This window comes from Lepidochelys olivacea (genome assembly GCF_965140295.1).
Source record: "Lepidochelys olivacea isolate rLepOli2 genome assembly, chromosome: 2".
Lineage (NCBI taxonomy): Eukaryota > Metazoa > Chordata > Testudines > Cheloniidae > Lepidochelys > Lepidochelys olivacea.
The window spans coordinates 242,824,030-242,850,436 of record NC_140412.1 but is presented as its reverse complement, the minus strand read 5'-3'; the positions used below and the strand labels follow the sequence as shown (position 1 = coordinate 242,850,436).

The 26,407-nt window shown below is 40.1% G+C and overlaps 1 protein-coding gene across 13 annotated transcripts in view; it reads left to right on the top strand.

Moving 5' to 3' along the window:
* Positions 1-26,407, top strand: part of PARD3 (par-3 family cell polarity regulator) — a 658,792-nt gene that overhangs the window by 412,748 nt on the left and 219,637 nt on the right. For 8 of the 13 annotated variants that reach the window (XM_084618459.1, XM_084618467.1, XM_084618470.1 and 5 more), the window contains 3 exons: positions 5,163-5,302; positions 12,991-13,119; positions 17,433-17,471. In XM_084618459.1, the coding sequence (XP_084474585.1) occupies positions 5,163-5,302; positions 12,991-13,119; positions 17,433-17,471 (308 nt within the window). The remainder of the gene's footprint in view (positions 1-5,162; positions 5,303-12,990; positions 13,120-17,432; positions 17,472-26,407) is intronic. The other 5 variants (XM_084618465.1, XM_084618461.1, XM_084618460.1 and 2 more) reach the window with 1 other exon arrangement.

Genomic DNA, 26,407 nt, shown 5'->3' with positions numbered 1-26,407 from the left:
TATATTTATATACGTATATACATGTATATATTTATATATATATTTGTACAATATATGTATTGTACAATATATACTGTATTCATCATTGTATTTGTATTTTTATTTTCCCTTTTAATTTTACCAGCTACCCACCTCCCAAAAAACAAATCCCCAAACAACCAAAACTTTGAAGCTGCAGTTCCCTGTTTCAGTTGAGAATGCTGCTCTGAGCAATTATCCTTGAAAGAGTACTTGCCCAATTATTTGCCCTTTTTGAATTTATCACTGAGCTTGCCACTTGTCAGCCCCTGGGTAACTTGACTCTAGAACGCTTATTCAACATTGCACATGAGATAGAAAGGAAGCTCCAACTTGTCAAGAAAGCTGCTGATGTTATCAAGAGAAGCTTGAGAATTTGAATTACACAAATCAGTAGGGTAATTTCTAAATGCCTCATTAATTTCAGTATCATTAAGTGTAATTTGATCATATTTGGAGACAGCAGCTGTAGAGGGAGACATGGATTCTGCCCTTATTCAGTAACTTAGCCATTTCCTGGCTTTCTTTGGAATCTTATAAAAGATTAACTTGAAGCTTTCAAAGCTTAGCTCAGATGGAAGATAATCAGGTAAGGATTCTAAGGGTCAGTCCATGCTGTCCTTGTTCCAACCCCTTAAAAATTAAGTTGAGGGTGAGAATCAAATTGTCTTGTGCTGATGATTATAAGGGACTGTCAAGTCAGTAAAGCCTGTTGTGGATTTGTGAAGGTGGGAAAAATCTCATCTCCTCCTGCAGCTCCCTTGCCATTCTCACTCTGTGTTCTGACTATGTGTGTCCAGTTTATTTTCTCCTTTAAAATTTTGAAAGTATCTTTTCTTTGGACCTTTCAAGGGTACCAGTGGAGCCTGCCATATGTTTGCACAGTTCCTTCATAAATAATAATATGATGATCAATTTTATTCCCTAAGAACTAAATAGGTTCAGTATCTTTCAGCAGCAGGGGGGTATTGATTCTCCCAGGTCACCTAAGTAATGCACATTTCTACTGCCAAGTTGGCTGAGACATATGTAGCATGGATAACTGAATCAATTATATGGGCACAGAGGAAATAATAGGCATAAAATCCATCCAGCCACATGTGTGTTGCCCCGAGTTGAATGTATTATAGTAATTTCCAAAGTTCATCAAACCCTCAAACTACATATGGAGCACACAGGTTCTGATTAAACAACATTAAATACGCAATACACAAGGGTGGTGAAAAATACAAAAAATATGACTAGAATGGACAGCGCAAATGTTCACCAAAATGTTATCAGTTGCAAATATAAATAATCTAGCAAAAGCAAGAACAACTCTGGCAAAATGAGTTGGCCACATTTCTTGCTGTCCCTTCAGAAATTAGTGTTGGAAAAATATTACTTTGTACACTAGCATGCTGGTAAAAATGTCATCTTCACACTAAAATATCTCCCAAATTTGTGACTTTTTTTTCTTTTTCTTTTTTTAAACTGGGTTTCTTAGGCCATTAGGAAAGTCCAATATAAATTGATTACAATCTATAAAATTACAACTATCCAACTAAGTTGTATTTAAAAACCCACGTTTTAGGTTTCATACTTATAAATGCAAAAGTAAAGCATCTTGAAGAAGAGGTACAGCCATTTTTACACTCAACAGAGAGTACAGAGATTTCATTGTAGACAAATACAACTGGAATGTTTTTTCATCTGTAGAAATGAGCATCTGGGATGATGCATATGGGAGAAAATTTACTTTGATCCCAAGATAGAACAAAAAATCTAAAATGAAATTTAACCAAAATTTGTAGATGTGTAATAGCATTAAAATACAATTGTTTTAAAAAAAGGAGGGGGGCAGGAGGACACCCAATAATCATCTTGACTATAGGGGGAACATAAAGCTTTTATAAATCAGCCCAGCAAAATTTATCCTGAAAATGTATCTGCCTAGGCATTAAAAACCTACAGATCAACTCTTTATAGAGATGAGTAGACTTAAGATTTTACTTAGTGTTTAAAAAAAAAATCATTAACCTTATGCGAGTGAACATGTAGAATTTTGTAAGGCTTTAACAATAGCTGTGCTAAGCACACTTGCAATATGAAAATGTGAGGTCCAATTTTTTCCCCCCACAATGGTATGTGAACTGTGGATCTGCAATGACATAATAATGAGTCAGAGGGAATTAAGATTAACGATGAAGAGACATTGTCTTGGACATGCACTCAAAGCCTTAACATTATTTAGAAACTTGAATATCTTGAAAACAATATCAATACATAGCCCAAAAAAGTGTTTTTAAAGCAGAACAACCCACAACCGAGATTCTTTAAATTAAGAAAGGGATAAACACTGCAAAGGAAAATTATTGAGAAATCAATCCATAACCATAGGCTTCTGCACATCATCTTCACACTCTTGGAAGGAAGTGAAGAATTATATGAAAATTTTGCAAGATCATTAAAATACCAGGATATCCTAAACAAAATATGGTGGCTGCAGAATTTATATCTTTTTCCATCTTTCCAAATAGTAACACTGATAAATTCTGTAGTATCTAGAAAGTGGATGAAGGTTTTCGAACTATTTGCATAAATATCTTGAGTCCTATAGAGCTGAGGGAGACCAATTTATTTCATGTTAGGTTAGCACATAACAATTGCTCTGCCCCAAACTTGCTGAACAATATCAATCACATACCCTTACTTATGGATGATAGACATCAAAGTATTTTTCTTCATTTTGTGCAGGAAACTTAAGCTTTATTAAAGAATTGTAATTTTTTTCATCTCCTGTCTTAAACTCTTTCTACAAAGACCATCTTGATTTAATATTCCAAAATCTTTCCCCAGATTATTGGAGTGCCTGGTCAACATGAGATTTTTTTGGGGTCGTGACTTGGAAAAGACACTGCTCTTTCTGGCTGGCAGAGGGTTGGAGTTTTTTTTTTTTAGATGGCTTTTTAATAGCATATTTTCAGTGGTGGTTGTCATAAAGTAAGATTCCAATTTCAGTTTATAAGAGTTTTATTCTTTTAAACCCTTTAGACCATGATATTTACTTAAGAAAATTCTTTGTAGCTCAGATTTACAAAATTGTGACTGGTAATTAGTGGGCAACTCATTTGAAATACTTTAGAAGGACCTGATTTTCTACAAGTGCTGTTCATCCACCTCCTGAAAATCTGGCTCTGTGGGTACCTCTAGACTGAAATAAAAGACCTACAGTTGGCCCTGGTCAGCTGACTCAGGCACCCAGGTCTGAGCCCTCCCACCTCATGGGGTCCCAGAGTATGGGCTTCAGCCAAACCCGAACATCTACACCGCAGTTTTACAGCTCCATGAGTTTAAGTAAGCTGACCCGGGCCAGCCATGGGTGTTTAATTACTGAGTAGACATACTCAGTAAGGTGTCTCAAGGAGTCTGTCTCTATCTCAAAATCACTCATTACTCCTGAAATCTTGGCCATTGCAATATGTTCATCTTTTCTGCTGAAGGTGATGCTTGTGAATTTTATGTAAGAAAATAAATGAAATCCACTTTTGTATCCTAAATTAATTGATACATATTTTATTTTACAGTTTCTAAAATGTGTTAATAATAAATCTGTGAGCGTATACAATTATGTATGTCTCTGGGTTCATGTACAAACAAGGACATCAACATATGCATCAGTGTCAACTAAACTGGATTCCAACCTCTTTGGTATATGTAAATATGACCCTACTCACTCAAAAAAATAGAGTAAAGAGATGCTCATGACACTGTATCCTGAAAGTCTACAAACTCAGGCTTTGCATTAAACAAATTCCAGGTTGCATACCCTCCACAGAGAATACTACATTCATCTTCCTCAAAGTTCAGCTCTAGGGACTGTTAACAGGAGCTCCCAGCTGATCTCAGTTACTGAGGTAGAGGTTAATCTAAGGTGAATGGGAACCAAACTATAGGGGACATTATAAATCTAAGGTGAAGATGTCATCTTTCTCCAACAGCTATGTGCTCCATAAGTGGCTATATACATTCTGTACTGGTTGAAAAATTCCAAATGGTCCTCAATGATAACCCCATGGTGGAATGTTGAGGTTATCTAATGTGGAGGTCACAAACCCACCGATAACTGTGAGACAGTTGAAACCAAAAAGATAAAGTAAAAATTTTTCATAGCCTAGTGGAAAAAACCCTTTCTAGCCACCATGGCTACTTGTGAATCCAGGAGTTAGTCTGCTGCAAAAGCAACCCTCGGCTGTATACAACATTGACCAATTGTGGGTATACCACTTTATTAACGGGCAACTTCACCTGTGGTACCCTCATGTTATTTCTTCATACCTCACAGGATCACTTCCAACTTCTCTAAATTGAGCTTTAGCCAAGCAGAGAAACTGTAATAATCTTTGTCCAGCAAAAGAGACATAAACTTGAGTGCAATCTCAATAGCACTGAAGGCTAGACAGTCTCACTATCTTCCTTAGAGGCATTATATAATATAATGTTGAACACAATGTAAGGAAGCATGGAACCCTGTAGTAGCCCACATCAGAGAGTATTCAGGGTGGATGAGCAATTGATAACACATTCTGAGGCCTATCTGAGTGGAAAGAATGGAACCACTGAACTGTTTCCATCCATCACTGCCAGAGTCCATGGATGAGTTGGCAAAACCTCATGGTCAACAGTATCAAACTGCTGGCATTGCTAAAAGAGTCATTGTAGAAGGAGAGTAGATTATTGACCAATGAAATCAGTGAACTCTTTGTACTAAATCAAGGACAAAATCCAGACTGACAAGGAAGAGGAAGTTAAGGAAAGCCAGATCTGCTTTGCCTTACTTCCATCTCATTCATCTTAATCAAAAGTGGAAGTTTGGAGATATGGCAATGAGCAGGAAATTCCCAGTACAGAGGTTTTATGAGAAAGGGCCCAACAGTCATTTGTGTTGTAAGACGGGGGCCCTAAGATTAAAAATTATTATTTCCAGGTATTACGTTTTCACATTTTTCTGTGAAGCATTGTTAGGCAGTATTTTTATAAGGCTTCTGTATGTAATTGTCACAACAGAAAATATTGGCAACAAATGAATTAGAATTAATATGCAGTATAATTAAATGAATATGCACTTCTTAGACAAATGATAATGCTTTATATTGTTTATGCAGGTACAGAAGGCTTGGGATTTAGCATCACTTCAAGAGATGTACCAATTGGTGGCTCAGCTCCAATTTATGTGAAAAACATCCTTCCAAGAGGTGCAGCTATTCAAGATGGGAGACTGAAGGCTGGAGACCGACTTACTGAGGTGATGAAATATTGTATACTATTCCTCTAGTCTAGTTCAAAAGGTGCTTTCTGTATTTTGGCATGAGTCACTGGATTAGTTCATTTAAAATATATTATCCCAGGAAATGTAACAAATTAAGGGCTGTATATTTGCAACATGGCACATACTTAAAAGGAGGGTCCCCAGTCAGGTTAAGAGTAATGATTTTACAAAACAAATTTCTTTAAATAGAATCATAGAATCGTAGGACGGGATGAGACTTGAGAGGTCATCTAGTCTAGTCTCCTGCACTCATAGTAGGACTAAGTATTATTTTAGAGTAGACCATCCCTGACAGGTGTTTGTGTAACCTGATCTTAAAAATCTCCAATGATGGAGATTCCACAACCTTCCGAAGCAAGCTATCCAGTGCTTAACCATCCTGAGAGTTAGGAAGTTTTTCCTAATGTCCAACCTAAACGTTCCTTTTTTGCAATTTAATCCCATTGCTTCTTGTCCCATCCACAGAGGTTAAGGAGAAAAAAATTTTTCCCCTCTTTCTTGTAACAGCCTTTTATGTATTTACACCAGTTCTATCACTTTTCATAATTAAAAATGAATTGACTTTTAAAATCTAGTGCACTTTTCACCTTTCATGCTGTTTATTTTTTGTACCAGCAAAATGCCACAGTGTTGGATTGCAAACATCATAGGGGGTTGTTTATAGGTTCAAGGGAAGAAACCCTACTTCCATTAGAATTTTTCTGAAATTATGTGGATGGAGGTACAGTAGTTGTTCATTCATAAAGAGTAAATTGTCATTGTGCAATCTGCCTTGAGTAAACTGCAGACCAGGGGAGGAATTGAGTCTCAGAGTCCCAGTTCTCTCATTGGCTTCCCACTTTCTCCAGATACATTGCTAGCTTGGTCAATGGCAGCCCCTTGCCTCCACCCATTCCCTGCCTGTGCCCACACTTGGATCTGCTAGGTGCATGCCCTATGGATTCAGAGGACTGTGGGGCAATCCCTACTTTCCTGTGTAGGGCAAAGCATTTTTTTCACAGAATTATTGGAAGGGGGATAAAATTTGGAACATTTTGATCATTAGAGTTTTTTATAAAAGCTTGATTTTTTTGTAAGACACAAATTTTGGTATGTCAAGGTTCCTTCCCCACTCTGAACTGTAGGGTACAGATGTGGGGACCTGCATGAAAACCCTCTAAGCTTATTTTTACCAGCATAGATTAAAACTTGCCCAGTAGTACAAACTATTTTACCTTTTGCCCTTGGACTTTATTGCTGCCACCACCAAGCGTCTCACAAATATATAACCGGGAAAAAGCCCGCTTGGAAACGTCTTTTCCCGCAAAATCCCCCCCAAACACTACACCCCCTTTCCTGGGGAAGGCTTGATAAAAATCCTCACCAATTTGCGTAGGTGAACACAGACCCAAACCCTTGGATCTCAAGAACAATGAAAAAGCAATCAGGTTCTTAAAAGAAGAATTTTAATTGAAGAAAAAAAGTAAAAGAATCACCTCTGTAAAATCAAGATGGTAAATACCTTACAGGGTTATCAGATTCGAAACGTAGAGAATCCCTCTAGGCAAAACCTTAAGTTACAAAAAGACACAAAACCAGGAATATACATTCCATTCAGCATAGCTTATTTTCTCAGCCATTTAAACAAAACAGAATATAACGCATATCTAGCTAGATTACTTACTAAGTTCTAAGACTCCATTCCTTTTCTGTTCCTGGCAAAAGCATCACACAGACGGAGAGACCCTTTGTTTTTTCCCTCCCTCCAGCTTTGAAAGTATCTTGTCTCCTCATTGGTCATTTTGGTCAGCTGCCAGCGAGGTTATCCTAGCTTCTTAACCCTTTACAGGTGAAAGGGTTTTTCCTCTGGCCAGGAGGGATTTAAAGGTGTTTACTCTTCCCTTTATATTTATGACAAGGTACAAAATAAGTGTCCCTTTAAGGATGTAGATGAAACCAAGGGCATATGTCTCCTGCTGCTTTGGAATCATAAGATCTCTCCTCTTCTTTCCAACTAAAAGGTGCGGCTAGTCTTTGAATGCTGGGGAAGGTGTTGCAACACTGGAAAAGTGCTGAAACAAAGCAAACAAAGGGAAAACCATGAGAAATGCTCTCTTTTATTTTAATGGGCATTTGGGAGGGTTGGGAGGCTTTGAGGCTGAATATCTTGTTCAGTGTTGGGAAGTGGAGTGCTTTTGCTTTGTAATATGGTCTTGAAGACTTATGGTCTGTTTGTTGCTTTTTTGTTTTTGTTTTATATGGCCTTCAGGGTGTAAGGATTGCATCTGTAATTTACGACACTGGCTTCTAAAGCCTGGTATTGGTGTTATTTTATGGTTCCTTAAATGCAAATAAATTAGAGGAAAAAACACAATTGAGGGAACAGTGGGGGCCAGAGAGAAGATTGTAAGAAAAAAATCGTAAAGTAGAGCATCACAGATATTGGAGATAAGGAAAACAGAGTAGATTGAGAGAGCAAATCAAAGCATATACTTGTTGTTTGATAGAAAAGTCAGTTAAAAACAAATACCTCTTACCCTTTCAGGTTTACTTGCAAAATTCCCGGCTCTCCATCCCCTCTGCTCCTGCAGATGAGATCGTTGTAGTGTCATATTGCTTCAAGGTGGAGATTCACATTCTGTCACGTACAATATTGAGCTTAAATAAGATGTTCTGGTGTCAAACAGTCAGCTTGAGCCAAAATTTTCTTTTAAATATTGGTCCAAACTTGTCCCTGATGTAACTCCATTTCATTAACTATTACTTACAATGGGGGATGGATTTTGACCTAATATCTTTTATTTAGATTAATTGTCACTTCCAAAATGAGTTATTTATTCTCTTTCATGTCTGTCCGCTCAGATTTCTTTTGTCACTTCTGCACTCGATATCGCTACATTTACCATTTGTCGTCTTTCCAGCTGAATGTATGTGACAGGGTGCTAGGAGCCTAGTGTTGACCTGTATTCTGGCACTAAGGCACTAGCTATTCCCCCTTAGAGTGGATTTAATTGAGAGATGGGTGTGCAGTGGCTTAATTAGGCAGGAGGCTGACAAGCCAGTGAGAACAATCAACCCATCAGATGGGAACACTTAAAGTAGAGGAGGCTGGCAAGGGCTAGGGCAGTGGTGCCCAAACTTTTTACCTCGTGCCCCACTTACCCCTGTCCATCCTTCCCCTTCCCCCCCAGCCACGGTTCAGACCCTAGGCCAGGAGAGAGACCATTGTTGGGGCGGGGGCGAGGCTGGGGCTGGGGCTGGGAGTGGAGCCACAGCTGGGGATGAAAGCCTGGGCTGGAGCAGAGTTGGGGCAGAGTGGGGCTGGGTGGTGCTGTCTGCCCACCTCCCATGGGTGCTGGCCCAGGCCCTGCTGTGCCCCCCCTGAACGTTTCTCCACAACCCCCTAGGGGGACATGCCCCACAGTTCAGGGACCACTGGGCTATGGGGGATGCAGGATGTCAGGATAAGGGTATCTTTCCCTCTCTGCCCCTGGAGAGTGGGTTAAGGGGGTGGTTTATATCCACTTGTATTTTGTTGCACAAGGCTGTACTGATGAACTGATGATGGAGGGGACCTAAGAACTATCACACTGGCGCTTATAAACCTGGACAGTATCCCGCCTGTTTGTGATGGTCAAAGGGGTGGAGAAGGGAGCTCCGTTAGTGCCATATATGCATAATATATTTTTTCAAGACACTGGTCAACCAAAGACCTTTTTCTGATTCACAGCATTCCTACCTTCCCTTCATTTCTACTTTTTCCCTCTCTACCCATTTCTTTCATCCTTTCCCGGGCTCTCCCCAAAGTCAATGTTTCACCCTCTTGTTGCTTTGGTCTTTTCTCAATCTGTGACTCACCTCCTTATACCAACACAGCAGTGAAATAAAAATTCACAAGGCCTCTTATTGAGTTTAGTTTGCTGCTGCACCAACCTATGGAAAAGCCTAAGAAAGTGAAACTGACCAGATTCTACAAATTTCCCATTTCTAATCTTTGTGAGCAGCAGAGCAAAGTGAAGCCAGCAATATCTCTTGTCAATTTCACTTGGTAGCTTGCTCAGGTATTGAGCAGAGTATCAGGGGAGGAGGCAAGAGGCAAAGGCTGTCAGCATGCCAAAGCAACAGGGTTTTGCATTCCACCCTATAGCATGTTTGTCTGTGGTTTCTTCCCTTTGTTATACAGGGACAGAGTCTACTCTCAAAACATGTTTTATATATATCTGTTGTGCAGTCTGTAATGTGTATGTTGAGGGAATGCTAATTACAAGATAAAACTTGGGTCTTCAGGTTTCCGTGTGATGTTGCATCAATACATTGTCCAGTAAAAGATTGTTTTGATGTATAGTAGTTGTCACTATCAAATATCTATCTGTTTAAACAAAATGTCACATAAATCCATGTTTGCAACACATCTTTGATGCAGTTTTAAAAAATTCAGTAACAGCTGTGTTAGTCGGTATTCGCAAAAAGAAAGTTAGTCTCTAAGGTGCCACAAGTACTCCTTTTCATTCTTCATAATTTGGGTGAAAAACACAGGTTAACATGCCAACATTTTACTTGGGTTTCTATTTGGCTATGCAGTAGGTTTTTTTTTAAAAAAAAAAGAGAGAGAAGTTTTTCACAAGTACAAGGAACAGGTAGGTTCAACTCCCATTTAAAGTTGATGGGAATTAAGCTACTAACTCCCACTTGTGCCTTTGAAAATCTCCCTGAAAAACATGTTTGTGGGATGTGACCATAAAGCCCTTCGTGTCAGCTGGCAGGGAGGGTTACAAGAATATCCTAATCCTGGAATGTGCATTCTGGTTTACCAAAGAATATACTGACAGGTTTCAGAGTAACAGCCTGTTAGTCTGTATTCTCAAAAAGAAAAGGAGTACTTGTGGCACCTTAGAGACTAACCAATTTATTTGAGCATAAGCTTTCGTGAGCTACAGTTCACTTCATCAGATGCATACTGTGGAAAATACAGAAGATGTTCTTATACATGTGTGTGTATATATATATGTGTGTGTGTGTGTGTATATATAAGAACATCTTCTGTATTTTCCACTTTATGCATCCGATGAAGTGAGCTGTAGCTCACGAAAGCTTATGCTCAAATAAATTGGTTAGTCTCTAAGGTGCCACTAGTACTCCTTTTTTAAAGAATATACTGTGAGGTCGTAAATAAAAGCCATGGTCACTGTCAAGGTTCCTCCCCCACTCTGAACTCTAGGGTACAGATGTGGGGACCTGCATGAAAAACCTCCTAAGCTTATCCTTACCAGCTTAGGTTAAAACTTCCCCAAGGTACAAAATATTACCCCCGTTATCCTTGGAATGGCCGCTACCACCACCAAACTAATACTGGTTACTGGGGAAGAGCTGTTTGGACGCGTCCTTCCCCCCAAAATACTTCCCAAAACCTTGCACCCCACTTCCTGGACAAGGTTTGGTAAAAAGCCTCACCAATTTGCCTAGGTGACTACAGACCCAGACCCTTGGATCTTAAGAACAATGAACAATCCTCCCAACACTTGCACTCCCCCTTTCCTGGGAAATGTTGGATAAAAAGCCTCACCAATTTGCATAGGTGACCACAGACCCAAACCCTTGGATCTGAGAACAATGAAAAAGCATTCAGTGTTTTACAAGAAGACTTTTAATAAAAAATAGAAGTAAATAGAAATAAAGAAATCCCCCCTGTAAAATCAGGATGGTATATATCTTACAGGGTAATTAGATTCAAAAACATAGAGAACCCCTCTAGGCAAAACCTTAAGTTACAAAAAAGATACACAGACAGAAATAGTTATTCTATTCAGCACAATTCTTTTCTCAGCCATTTAAAGAAATCATAATCTAACACATACCTAGCTAGATTACTTACTAAAAGTTCTAAGACTCCATTCCTGTTCTGTCCCCGGCCAAGACGACTACAGACAGACACACAAACCCTTTGTTTCTCTCCCTCCTCCCAGCTTTTGAAAGTATCTTGTCTCCTCATTGGTCATTTTGGTCAGGTGCTAGCGAGGTTACCTTTAGCTTCTTAACCCTTTACAGGTGAGAGGAGCTTTCCCCTGGCCAGGAGGGATTTCAAAGGGGTTTACCCTTCCCTTTATATTTATGACAGTCACACTAGTTCATATCCTCGTGAAATGTGTGTACCAATGCTATATGTAAGAAGTTATGTATCTGTGCTAAAAATATGTTTCTGAAATCCAAATTAAAGCAGAGTGGACAAACAGGTTTCTGCCCAGCAAAGGATGTTTATTCACTTGTCTCTGTTGGTCTACATGTAAATTAAGCAGTGTAAGTTAACACAATAGGGAGTCATTTACATGCAAAGTCAGCAGGAGGATGTGAAGGCAGCAGGCTGGAGAATTAATTATAGGGGTGGGGAGGGGAGTTGTCCTGAGTCTGAGGGGCAAATGGTGAAACAGTATTGCCAACCCCAAATGTTCAAAAAGCATGAGTCAGGCTCACTAACAATCATGAGATTATGTACAAATATTAGATTTGGTGTTCTGCTTTTTGAGACTTGAAGGTGCACTGGAGTCACATTTTGAAGCTTTCTCCACAGCCATGAGGGCTAGAAACTTTTTTTTTTTTAAAAGAATGAAGGCTAAAATGATCACATATCCACTTGACTCTAGGACTTGGGCCTTTAAGGAAACAATTATCATGAGACTCAAAACAAAATCATGAGAGTTGGCAACATTAGGAATATAAGGGGAATGCAAGGAAGGAAGGGACACCTCTTTATCCTGCACCTAGGAAGTAATTGAGCAGTGCAATTACATCCATGAAAACAGGATCACAACCAGCCTTGGCTGAATTGTTGCAAAGGATATTTGGGGTGAGACTGTTAGCCTGTTAAGTTTAGTCTCTAGGGACCGTGTTGTGATTTTGTTTAATATGTAACCCTTCTGTTTCCATTATCCTTACTCATGATCTCTTGATCTTTGATCATAAACTTATGTTTGGTTTCACTATATATGTATCTCACTGCTATGGTACTGTACAAGGAGCTGATTCTGAATTGAATCATTTAAGCTATTGTGTATACTATTCCCCTGAAGACGGTATATCTGAGTGTTTTGTGGACAAGGGGTTGAACACTACAGGGGAACGCTTCAGCGGGGCTCTGGGATTGGGGTGCACGTATTGTTAACCTGCAAGACAAAATAAGGGCTGGCAGAGCCCAGAGGAGCTCATTTGGGTGGATAAATGTCTGCAGGTGTGAGGGAGCTGACCCACAGTTAAGCACAAGCAAGGCTCCCTCTTGCTGGAGGTAACTTGGTGACTCACAATCCTGGGCACCTTGAGAACCATCACAGGGGACAGTTCCACTTCTGCCACACACGCTCTGTTCTTGAGCATAAAGGTGCCTGAGATCTCCAGAGCTGTCAGTGTGACACCTTTCCTGGTCATCTCTTTCTCTTGAATGCTAGAAATCATCAATAGAAATGTAAGACCAGAACCACGAATATTATGCATTTTCCTATAGATTCCTTGCTCCTACTGATCCCATTAGCAAAATTCCCATTGACTTGAATAGGAGCAGATGCAGAGTCATTATGTTAGTTCCTTCTAGATTTGTAACAGAGTTTGGCCTCCAAGTGAATTGTGCTGTGTGATGGGTAGAGTAATATTTTCTAATGCTGGAGTCTTAGCAGTTTTATGTGTTTTATTTGTCACAGGTAAATGGAGTTGATTTAACCGGCAAAACCCAGGAGGAAGCTGTCTCCCTGCTGAGAAGCACTAAGATGGGAGGGACTGTGAGCCTTTTGATTTTCCGTCAGGAAGAAACATTCCATCCAAGGGAACTGGTGCGTAAAACAGAGAGCATCTAGGAGATTTTAGATTAATTTAAGCAAATGGTCTGGTCCTGATACCTGCTGGTAAATGTGTGTGACCAGAAATGAAGACAAGAAAATCAGTTTTTGTTATTCTCTGGTCATGTTAACTTTACATGAACGTTTTTTATTTTTTTTTTAGCTCTGGTCTTGGAATTGTATGTTCACTAGAATATGTGACTGGGAGTTTTAAAATCAGATTATGGTGGTGTTTTGGGGGACAGGAAATGCTTATTACAAACAAAACTATTGCATGGACTTTACTTGAATACATGAGACAAGTGGATTATTTCATACCTTTCACATTCACAAGTCTGTGTTTGAAAACTTACTGTTTGTCCTGCCACTTGATCAAAAAAATTTCCGAGCACTTAAAAGTAAGCCAGAATGGACTGTATGAATGCTATGGTACCAAAAGAGGAATTTGCAAGAAAAAAAGGTTATTATTTTAGTATAAAGCATCCCCTATGTGGTATTGGACCCCCATTGTTATTAATTTAGCAGGGTAATTCACAGAATGTATTCTGAATACTTTGAGTGAAATGAAACAATCATTGTTTATTACAACACCGGTTCAACTTGCAAAGTGTATACACATATTTCCTTGATTATTACCAATGATAACTTTTGTTATAAAAAGGTAGACTATGAATATAAACAGTATTATGTTTTATATTCAATTAAAGTGCTATGGTTATAAATATATAGCTATTAAAATAAATTGTTTGGATGCATTCTCATAAACAGGCAGAATAAGAGCAACTGCTGTCTTTTTTGGTGAGATGAACAAATTGTTTCATTTCTACAGGATTTTTAATATCTTGAATGCAGAAAGAATGCATTTTTATTTGGCATTTTAAAGCATTTAATGTCAGTCCTTGCTCTGTCTTTTATCTTTCAAAACAGCATTTAACCCTAAAAAACTGTAGTGGTTGAGAAGGCTGCAAATGAGCTAAATTTGTTAGCCTAATTCTTTTGGAATGTGACTTCACGTACTGATATGTCATGGTTTCTGAAAGCTTTCCTTTAAAGACTGAATCAGATTGAATGGTATGGAAATCGCATCACATGCTTCTGAATGGCTGGAAAGGTGAAAGCAATTGGTTTACAAGCTTCTGTGATGTAATTTTCACAATATTGATAACTTACAGTAAAGGTGAATGGAAATATTTTTGTGTGTTATAAATAAACTCTTAGTAGCAAGAATATATCTTAATTTTGTATATATTATTTCTATATTAATGTTCCTGTTATAATACATAATGAATAGTAATGCATATAAAATCCTGGAAAGATTTAACGTCCTTGTATCTAGAATAGCCTAGAAGTACATGTTAACCGTAATATTTAATCAGTTTAATTTTAGTTTTATTGCGTATCTTTTGACATCACAAAGTGAATCAGCTCCTTTAAAAGAGCTGAGCCTCAGCAGCCTCCCTGCTGGTGCTGTGCTGATGCCACTCTCTGTGGTATTTTGACAGAGGTCAGTATAGCAGCATAGTCATGGCAGGTGGTAGATGGAGAAGTCTTTACTTACCTACATAATCAGAGGTCCAGATCATAAGCTGGTGTAAATTGCTCTAACTCCAATGGAGCTACAGCAAAATACACTATCTGAGATTCTAACCCGGAATGTCTGATGAATCCTGATTGCATAAAGATTTGTTCATTCACACCTTGACATGACCAAGTTCCAACTCTGCTCGGCTGGCAGCTGTCACGGGGCATAATGAAGAGCATGAGTAGAGAAGTGGTGGGGAGCCGCTGAACTGACACTTGTTCTGAAGTGGTGCTTTTCCGTCTGCTAGTAAGAAATAATAAAGACAATTTGTTTGAAAACTATTCATCATCTTGACTTTTATCAAAATTTCACATATAGAAGTTTTATATGGAAAAAAAAATCGAAACTGTGTCTGTTTGCCTTAATGATAAATGTAATTTTTTACACATGGTCCAATGCAATACTTCGTCCTTTGTGTCCTCCCCACTTTCCCTCCATCTTTTCCATATTGCTTTATTATTTCTTACAAATAAATATTGTAAGTACATTTAATGAGCAATATATAAACAGAGTTTTCATGATATAAATACTCTGTAAACATTTACTTGATACAATCTTGTGCATAAAGCACCGGCCTGGGAGTTGTCTGCTGACAGGAGCTCAATATTACAGCCATTTACACTTTGGCTACACTTGTATGGCTTGTCATGGCAATAAAAAGTTCTTTAGATTTGATTCAGGGAATCAGGGGTTGTGGATTCTGCTTTCTGTATGACTTTTGACAACTTAGCCTGGATAAATTCATGGAGGTTAAGTCCATTAATACCTATTAGCTAGAATGGGTAAGGAATGGTGTCCCTAGCCTCTGTTTGTAAGAGGGTGGAGTTGGATGGCAGGAGAGAGATCACTAGATCATTATCTGTTAAGTTCACTCCCTCTGGGGCACCTGGCATTGGCCACTGTCGGTAGACAGGATACTGGGCTGGATGGACCTTTGGTGTGACCCAGGATAGCCATTCTTATGTTCTAAATTTGCCTTAGTACAAAACTTGACTACATCACAGGAGAGTTGTGAAGTTTAATGTCTTTAGAGCGTGTTGAGATTGTTGGCTGGGAGGAGCTATGGAAGTGCACAGTATTATTTATATATAGGTAATTAAGGGAATGTTTAAGCAAAGACTGTCTTGGTTCGCTGTAAAATCGTGTGCACATATGACTTGTATTGTCATACGTGCACATGAGAGAGAAGAATTATTCAGCACCAGCAGCATTGAAACCTGCACTTACGTTGGTCAGGATGCTCAGGCAAATAAAACACAAATGCAGGGAAGGAATTCCAAGTGCCAGGCTGCAACTTTATTCATTCTAACTGACGGTGGTGATAGAACTATCACACCCTTCCCCAAAATGCCAGGCATTTTCTTGGATCCACTGTGTTGATAAATGGCGTCATGCCACATAGCCAGTTAATATGGGTTAGTCCTCTTCAGCTTAACCAATAGGACACAGACTTCCTCTGAATCCTCTTGCCCTTCCCCAAGAGGAGAATGAGGATGCCTCCTTTGTGCCCAGTCCACAGAGGATGCAAATTATGTTACAGTTCTGAGAAAGTAGCTCTTTAGTGCAAGCTCTGGAGGCCCCAGGTTCAGTCCCCAGTTTCAGCCAAGATGGAGGCAGATACAGATTTAAGGTCTCTCCTCTGCCTTGTGAGGTAGTAGTTCCACCTGCATATCCTGAATCCCTTACTTATGTTTATCTCTGAGAGCTCACCCTTTCATTCTTTTATCATCATTGGACACTGGCTGCAAGTTGTAGCTCACTAGATGTTCACATAAAACTTCCTAACGTTAAATTTCTATTCTTATTCCCAGTCCTTTTGGCCAAAAAACTGAGTATCCAGGATGCTGCAAGGAAGCCAGAAAACCCCAAATAAACTACCCCTAGCCAGCTTGCCGTTTTGGACTAGAGAGACAAAATCCTACCAAATAAGGCATTTGGCTAGACCCAGAGCATCCTGGAAACACAGCTCGGCGATACCTCAGCTGGACAGGGAGGGCTGAGCAGCAGTAGTGGCAAGATGGCCTGGGTGCCTGGGTGGGCCTGGGCCTGTAAGAACTAGTCGGTTCCCCAAACACACTTCCAAACTGGCCTATGGGGAAGAATGTTTTTCCCCTGAGGCCTGTACCCACGTGCACACTTAGGCTTAAGGAGAGGCTGATGGCAGTGGAAGGGGTCCGGTGTGGCTGAGCATGAGCACTCCCTCTCCCCTCACGACCACAGGGTGTGGCCATTCCATTGCCAAACTCAAAGCCATGCTTCTGCTGAGAGAGGCGTGGGCCATTTTGACAGCAGATATTTCTTTAAAATGTTTGCACAAGATTGTCCAGGTTTGTACCATGTAAAGTGGCCTTAATTCAGCAAGGGGTGGTCAGCTGAGAACTCCCCCTGAGTAGGAGAAATCTCCTTTGGCATACAGGTAGTGTGGACAGCTGGGCTTTGTCCTGTGCCAACCACACCCTCATCACTCTTGGCAGAAATGGAGGGCACGGGGCTTGATAGGGGATGTGAATGTGGCTATGTTCCTAGGTCTGGTATAAGATTTGTGCCTGTGCAACTCTTACAGTGTGCCAGGGTCGGGTGGCTGTGGATCACAGAATCCAACCAGCTCCCTACACTCCCCCATCTCCGCGACATGCCAGAATTGAGACCCTTTCCCTCTGCTAATAGACAGTGAATGTCTTATGTAGCCATGTTCTTATTTATTTTCTTTTTTTACTTCCTTTAGAGTGCAGAACAAAGCCAGTCACAAATTGCAAAGGAAACGGTAAGAGCTTTGTCTTTTACATCTCAGAAGACTCGCAAAATATTTTAAAATTTATATGGCACTTTTCCATCAATTAAAGTTTTACAGACCCTCCTTTCACATTCTATACTGTAGATAGAAAAGGAGTACTTGTGGCACCTTAGAGACTAACCAATTTATTTAAGCATAAGCTTTCGTGAGCTACAGGTAAAGTGAGCTGTAGCTCACAAAAGCTTATGCTCAAATAAATTGGTTAGTCTCTAAGGTGCCACAAGTACTCCTTTTCTTTTTGCGAATACAGACTAACACGGCTGTTACTCTGTATACTGTAGATGGCTCTCTCTAGCCTTACATTTTAAACTTCTTTTTATTATGTAATTTGCAATACTATTTGAAAGCTTCCTGGTCAGAAGACAGAAGCTAACAATTCAATAAACTGAGGATTTAGTCAGGATATTTTAAAGAATCATTATGTGATTTAAGTTGAAGTTAAGGCTGACATGTATCCTTATCTCAAGCCATTGTTTGTTGTTGCAAGTGATTTTTAAGGAATTGTGATGTAAGTTAAGGAAGTAGTAAGTTTTAGGAGGTTTGGATTGAGATCCCTTGGCAAAGTTGTGTACAGAGATTTCCATAGATCCATTGATACTCTCCAGGCAGAAATATCAGTCTCTTAATATTAAGAATACTAAAATATACTTAGTCATTTATTTCAAGAAATGCATCATCTTATGGAGTATTATTATAAAATAATACAATATATGCTTTTCATGTCTATAGTATCTTTCCTACAAGTGATACCTCAAAAACTTTCATATAGTTAGGTAACACAGTTGCTAAGTTAAATAATAAATGAGAGCAGGGAGATATTAAGAGTTAGAGGCAAGGGAGAAGAGAGATTTGGCAGGATGTGAAGTAAGATGGGGAGTTGGTGAGATATAGAAAAGTTATTTAATGTGACAGGGGCGCCTTCCCAACAGGGGTGAGTTTAGGTGCAGAAAGAAAGTTGCGTCTAGGTGAGCAGAAGGAACAAGAAGAGGAGTAGAGAGTGCAAGTCCATGAGGTAGATTGGAACAAGTCTTTTAAAAGTAATCAAGTCAAGGTGGGCAATTTTTAATTGGATCCTGAAATACATAATGGGGCAATGAAATTCTATAAAGATGGGCTTATTTTTGCATTTATTGGACACTTGAGAATTGGGCAGCAGCTTCCTCCATATGTTTGGCAACCTGAAACTTGAGGATGCCATGGAAAAGGTAGTTGTGGTAGTCAAAGGGAGAGATGGTTGAAGATGTATTCCTGGGTGGGAATAAAAACTGGACTCAATTTGGGAATTTAGAAGTGAGAATTTGTAATGGACAATGATCCTTCATTTTGCAAATGGTCTTTCTGCTGGAGTGATTGTGACCCAACAATATTTTATAACCATCACATACAGTATAATTTAGAGATTTCTACAAAGGCAATTTTCCCCAGCTGCAAATCAATAACACAGTCACTGGTTTATTTGTTTTTTAAATCTTGTTTGTTTTGACTGCCTCTCCCCACTCTCCTTCGTTCTGCCTTATTCCGTGTTTAGTTCTCTTGTCATTAGCTGTCTGGCCTTTCAGATTCGTACTCTTGCAGTTTCTGTTTTTGCACCCACTTCTGGTTCTTATGATGCTAGTTGTAAGTTTTGTGTCATGGAATTCACAGTAGAAGGCAGAGCGAAATTAGTAACAGTAAGAGCAGTGAAGATGCTGGATCTGTGTAGATCAGGAGAGAGAGGTGAAATACAAAAAATCTGCTCTTTTAGATTTAAAAACAAAACTGCCACAGTTATTCATGATAGTTTTGTATTGTGTATATAATTTTAAGAAACCTGTTGAAATCACAAGCCAGGAATAGAACCTATATGTAGATATTAATATTGCAAAAACCTAAGGGCATTGTTCAATTCTGCATTACTCCAGATTTACGCTGATGAAATTTCATTGGCTTCAATTTCATTGGAGTTATACCAGTGTACATGTAGAGAAGTGCAGTAGACAATCAGACCCTCCCAAATATTTGAAAATGAGTTTTTACTTCATTTTTCTTTAAGTATGAGTCCTTCCTTGCCAGCCAGTCCAGAAGAGTACATGACTTTAGATTTCCCTCACTTTCACAAGATTATAGGCTCTGATTATTCCCATAATAACAACAATCAAGAACTTCCCCAAGGCATTAACCCTGCAGCATCTAAATTTGCTCATCAGTCACCCACCAAGAAGTACACCTTCATTTCTATCTGCAACCAAGCCCCAGCTAAGCATAAGGTCTTACCTTCTGTTTCACTGATAAACAAGAAAGAAGCCAAATTACTTCCGAACCATAGGTCTTGCCTATATGACATTTTGAAACCTTGGTTTCATATTCTACTAGCTGCACCACTTTGATGGCCAATAATGAAACAAAATGGAAGAGCTGCATCTGTTGCTCCACAGGATGATTGTTTTGAATGTAGGAGATTGACCCTGGTAAAAAAAACCTAGTAATTTGTCATTACATATCTGTTTTGAAGCATAATTAATCTTTTATAGAGCATTGAAATAAACTGTTAATTATACTGTGTAAAACATCTGCCAATTAATTCCCCATCCCCCTTCTCTTTGAAAGTTAATTGTGTTTGGGTATTATTTTGCATTTACAATTGTTTTCCTCTGTTTATTTTCCAAATTCAAACCTGCAAGTTACCTGCATGTCAGTGTACTGCTAGGAAAACAATAATTTCCAGCTACCTGAGAATTTTACATTAAAGAGAGTCATGGTCTAGTGAAGCAGTTCTCAACCAGAGTTCCAGAACCCCTTGGGGGTCACAAGCAGGTTTCAGCGGGTCTGCCAAAATTAGCAAGAGAGGGGCCAGGGCAGAAAGACAAAGCCTGAGCCGCATCACCTGTGCTGAAGCCGAAGCCTGAGCAACTTAGCTTCGCAGGGCTGCCTGCGGCATGGGTCCCTTGGGCAGTAGTCCTGCTTGTTACCCCCTAATGCCGGCTCTGGCTTTTAATCTACTGGATATGCAGAAGAACAGTTGTTGTGGCACAGATGGGCTCTGGAATTTTTATCGCATGTTGGGGGAGGAGGGGCTCAGAAAGAAAAAGACCCTGGTCTAGTGGTCAGAGTCAGAGAATGAAAATTGGAACTCCTGGATTCCATTTCTTGACTCTTCCACTGGTTTACTTAGCAACAATGGGAAAATCACAGTCTCTCTGTACGCTTTTATATGTCTTTCTGTATTCCACATTTGTAAAATTGACATAAATGAACCTTACCTCCAAAATTGGGTGCTTGTGAGGTTTGATTAATACCTTGTTTCCTAAGGCCAGCTAAAATAGAAGGATGGTCTTGGGGTTAAGGCACTGGTTTGGTCGTCAGATCTGGGTTTGTATCCTGGCTCTGACAAAGACTTCCTCCATGAGTTTTTTGTGTGCAGTTTCCCACCTGTAAAAAGGGGATAATATTCCTTGCCTCAGATCGGTGTTGTAAGGAGAAATTCATCAATGTTTGTGAAGCACTCAAGTACTAAAACGATGGGGGAAAATATACCAGCAATTACCTAGAAAGACATGATTTGCTTTTAGTTGTGAAGAGTTCAGGAATGAAATGATTGATAGTTGAAAATTTATTGGAGAGCCGTCCTCTGAAAGGCACTGCAAGTGGTAAGCATTTTCATTAAAATATCAGTCATGGTTCTTTCCTTGATATCCTCTTGCTATGTCTTTAACATGGCACTGACCTTCTATTCGTCTCTGGCCATTTGTCAGAGTATGTTTGAATTTGACTGCTTAATCTTTTGCATAAACCTGGAACATGGAATAGCTGAATACTTTTACATATTACTCCTGGGGGAATTCTGCGCCAAAAAATCCAAAATCTGCATATTTTATTTGTCAAAATAATGCAATATAATAACACCAGTTTCACTTATTTTGGTAATTTACTTAAACTGCTGTACAGAAAAAAATCATAAAAACCAATACTCTGCATTCCAGTTATAATCCTGGATTTTCATTTAAATTACATTACTTTTATTTTGGTGTTTGGTGTTCTGTAAAGTAGATTTCGCTTTAAATTGCTCAGACTTTCACACATGAAAGTCATACAGTTTTGCTAATCATTGTCCTGCATTTTTTTTAAATGGATAAGTAAAATAGATCACTAGCTGTAATCTAACCCCATTGTGCCTGTCTGACACAGGGGAAAAAAGGGAGAAAGCACATAGACCTTCCTAGGTGAGGATTCCGTTAGTGTCATTTACAATAAGGTTCCTTTACACCACTCTGGCAAGGTAAAGGAGGCTTAGTTAACTAACAAAGGGAACCGTAGCAGCCTGCTTGCTTAGTTGTTGCATTTCTGCTCTGCCTCAGGGACAGAGCCTGCTTCACACAGACCTATGCCTCCAAGTCCAGGACGCAACAACAGCAAGCGGGAGGGACAGAGTGAGTGTCTCTCACTTGTTCACACACAGGCACATGCCCAGCCCCACCCTCTTAACATCTCTCCACAGACACATGCACGCTCAGCCTCCCTCCTCCCCCTTGTCGTGATCTTCTCTGCGGCTGGCTGCTCCCAACAGACACACCCAGGCTGATGCAGAAGTGGCATGTGTTCCCCACAGATTTCTTTGCTCCCCAATTTTTCTGCAGAGGAGCCATGAAATCTGCAGAAGTTATAAATTCTGCACCCCTGGAGGGGCGCAGAATCCCCCCTGGAGTAACACTGATATTTTGCCCAAGGGGAGAAGTATCAGTTCTCATCACTTCTTTTAGAGGTAATTCATACAGATCTTTAGTTTACATGGAATCTTTGCCCTATGGAAGAAATAGAGCTGTCCTTTCACAAGGAGCCTGAATTTCTTACAGGTGCTGAGCACCTATATTCCTCATTGAGTTCAACTGGAGCCATAGGTGCTCGGCATGTTTGAAAATTGAGCCCATGCAGTATAGTTTTAACCTATATGCATATACTGAATAGTTTTAACCTATATGCATATACTGAGGACAGCACTGACATTTCATGTGGGGTGTATTACCAGACGGGGAGAGGTTTGCCTGCTGATGAGGTTGGCAGTGTTATTTTCTCTTATGTTGATTATCTGTATCATGAATGATAGATGCCGATTATTTTTTATAACTTTTTGTTATATACAGGAAGAGATGCAGCTTTTGTCTTCTAATAATTTGGTACTGATAGCAAGGGATGTGAGGGTGATTGCACTGGCTTCAAAGCTTTTTTTAGGGTAGTTTTGAATGGCTTTAGATTACATTTTTAATAAAGATGCAATCTAAGGAATTGACAGCTTTTTTTAAAAAAAGAGAATCTGTAATCTTCTGCAGGATACTGCTGTGTGTAGACTCTCTTACCATTGGACATAGAATATTACTGAATGACTTACATGGAGGACTAAAGAAGATAGCAGTCCAAAGTGAATGATGTATATAACAAATTTAACATTTTCTGTTTGTGAATTTTCTTGAAATGAATCAGTTAATAATTTCCGTGGATAATTCCTATCCAGTAGTCAATCATAAGCAGCTTGCTGAAATTATAAGATACTTGAAATTCGAAATTCAATCTGTTGGTTAGCTTTGATTTGGCATGTAGGTCACATGGTATTTTGTTCCCTGGTTGGATGTGCAAATTTTAGGATTAGTTTTCTAATTTGAACACTCATGTTAAAAATGTAAAATTTTCTTACTGCACTGTGGGCTCTGAAGTCTTCAAGTATGAGTTCTTCCTTGGCACCCAATCCAGAAAAGTCACTGAGAGGTGAAGGGGCTTGCCAACATCACCCAGAAAGACAATTTAAATACTTTGTTTCCATGACCATTCCTGCCAGTGAAATTGTTTGGTGGAATATTGGCGGAAAGCAAGCCTACAGGGGCATAAACACAGGCCACAGGATATTAAACTTTTTTTTTTAATTATTCAAGAGAATAGTCATGGAAAATTTTTTTTATATTGCCTCAGCTTTATTAACATTATTTTGTACAGCAAGCCGGTGGCTCAATATGGATTTAAATCAGGGGTGGGCAAGCTTTTTGGACTGAGGGCCACATCGGGGAGTGAAACTGTATGGAGGGCCGGGTAGGGAAGGCTGTGCCTCCCAAACAGCCTAGCCCCCACCCCCTATCTGCCCCCTCCCACTTCCTGCCCTCTGACTGCTCCCCTCAGAACTCCCCACCCATCCAACACCCCCCGCTCCTTGTCCCCTGACTGCCGCCTCCCAGGACCCCCCACCCCAAACTTCCCCCCCCAGGACCCCAACCCCCCCTGCTCCCCATCCCCTGAATGCCCCCGACCCCTATTCACAGCCCATCCCCTGACAGGCCCCCCGGGACTCTCACGTCCTATCCAACCCCCCCTGTTCCCCATCCCCTGACTGCCACCCCCCAGAACCTCTGCCCCCTCCAACAACCCCCTGACTGCCCCCCAGGACTGCCTACCCATTATCCGCCGCCCCCTTACCATGCTGCTCAGAGCAGCAGGAACTCGCAGCCACTCAGCCTGGCTGGAGCCAGCCACGTTGCCCATGTGGCGGTGTGGCTGCGGGGGAGGTGTGAACAGCAGGGACGGGCCAAGGGGCTAGCCTCCCTGGCTGGGAGATCAAGGGCCAAGCAGGATGGTCCCGTGGGCCATATTTTGCCCACCTCCGATTTAAATTAAGGTCACCATCTTTACAACTTTGACCTCTGGAAAAAGCAAGTCTGTTCCAATATCACGAGGCAGATATTCAACATAAGGACATTAGAATCGCCATGCTGGGTCAGACCAATGGTCCATCTAGCCCAATATCCTGTTTTCCAACAACGGCCAATACTAATGCATCAGAGGAGATGAACATAACAGGGCAATTATCTAGTGATCCATCTCCTGTTGTCCAGTACCAGCTTCCGGCAGTCAGAGGTTTAGGGACACCCAGAGCATGGGTTTGCACCCCTGACCATTTTGGCTAATAGCCATTGATGGACCTATCCTCCATGAACTTATTTAATTCCATTTTTAACTTATTTATACTTTTGGCCTTCACAACATTCCCTGGCGATGAATTCCACAGGTTAACTGTGTATTGTGTGAAGAGGTACTACCTTATGTTTGTTTTAAACCTGTTGTCTAATTTTATTGGGTGACCCTTGTGTTAAAATAACATTTCCTTATTTACTTTCTCCACACCATTCATGATTTTCTATCCTCACCTCATGATGCAACATCAAAAATGTTCTGAAGTTGCTTTACACAACACTGCGATGTGATGAAGCTAACCCACCCTGAAAGATAATTTTAGGGTAGTTTTAATAGAGTGTTTGTGGTATGTGGCCATAGCCAAGTCATGGATTGCTTAATGGATTCTAGCATGAAAGTCAACAAGGGAAGGAATAGTAGGTAGTTTGTAAGAAACTTTTTCCTGGTCAGCCAAAGAGAACAAAGGGTCGGGGCCTGCTAAGCCAAAAGCTGTTTCTCCCCTCCATGACATTTCTATCATGATAGCTGTGGTCCCCTAGAATCTCCAGCTGGTCTCAACAGACCCTGTCTAGTGGGGACTGCTTGTCTAAATGTTAAATGTTTGTGTTTGCTAAAATTTGAAGATGTCTGGGTCCTGCATTTCTCTCTCTTGTGGGCAGAACGGGACGGAGTAGGGGGTGAAGGTGCAGGAGGAGGAGGATGGGGGTTTAAAAATCAGTTTGCGTGTGGTAGGTGAGGGGGCAGGAGTCTATTACTATTTATTATTTGTTTTACAGTAATAGCTGGAGGCTTCCAACCAAGCTTAGGTTCATTTGCGTTTGTCACCATTGCACACACGTGGTAGGGTACAGTCTGAACAGATGAGACAGACCAAGGGCAGAAAGGGCAACAGAGGCACTGAGAGGTTGAAGTGATTTGCCAAAGTTACCTGGCAGGTCAATGGCAGAGCTAGGAATAGAACCTAGGTCCCCTTACTCCCATACTCAGTGCCCTTATATACTGATGTTGCCTCCATTGGAAGTTGTAGTGTGCTCCCACCACAAACTGCTGCAAAACCAGGATTTTTTCCTTTGATTCGCAGGTTTTCTCTCAGATATGTCACCTTTTGCTGTCTTCCAGGTCATACTATGGGAGACATGTTCCGGATTAGGATCCTATGTGATCAGTGTGCTGGGCACTGAAGTTCTTTCATGAACTGGAGATAGCTTGGAAAAGAGAGCTATTTTATGGGCTTTCTGGGTTGAGCCACATGCCATTGGATTAATGCCCAGATTTTCAGTTCTACAGTGTAGAAGTCTGTGAAGTATCAGGGTTATTTTTACCACTACTTATGGGTTGTAGTACACAGTGTGGGAAAAGTTTGAGTAAGAGCAAAATCTGAGATAGAGCATGTTAGCTTTAATTGTACTCACTGTAGTAGCTACCACTGACCATTACCTGTGTGATCCAGAGTAGTTGATGATTATTACACTGATTTCACCTGTTTCACAGAGTTTAGAAATGTTTGATAAGCAGGATGTGTATAGCAGTGATTCTCAATCACAGATACCCAGAAGGCTTCCAGGGGGTACATCAACTCATCTAGATATTTGTCTAGGTTTACAAAAGGCTACCTAAAAAGCACTAGTGAATTCCATACAAACTAAAATTTCATACAATGACTTATTTATACTGCTATACACTATACACTGCAATGTAAGTACAATATTTATATTCCAGTCTATTTATTTTTATAATTATATTGTAAAAATGAGAAAGTAAGCAATTATTCAGTAATTGTGTGCTGTGACAGTTCTGTATTTTTATATCTGATTTTGTAAGCAAGTAGTCTTCAAGTGAGGTGAAACTTGGGGTATGCAAGACAAATCAGACTCCTGAAAGGAGTACAGTAGTCTGGAACGGTTGAGAACCACTGGTTTATAGAGTTCTGATCAATTGATTTAAATATTGATTTTAAACTAGTTATAATAGTCATT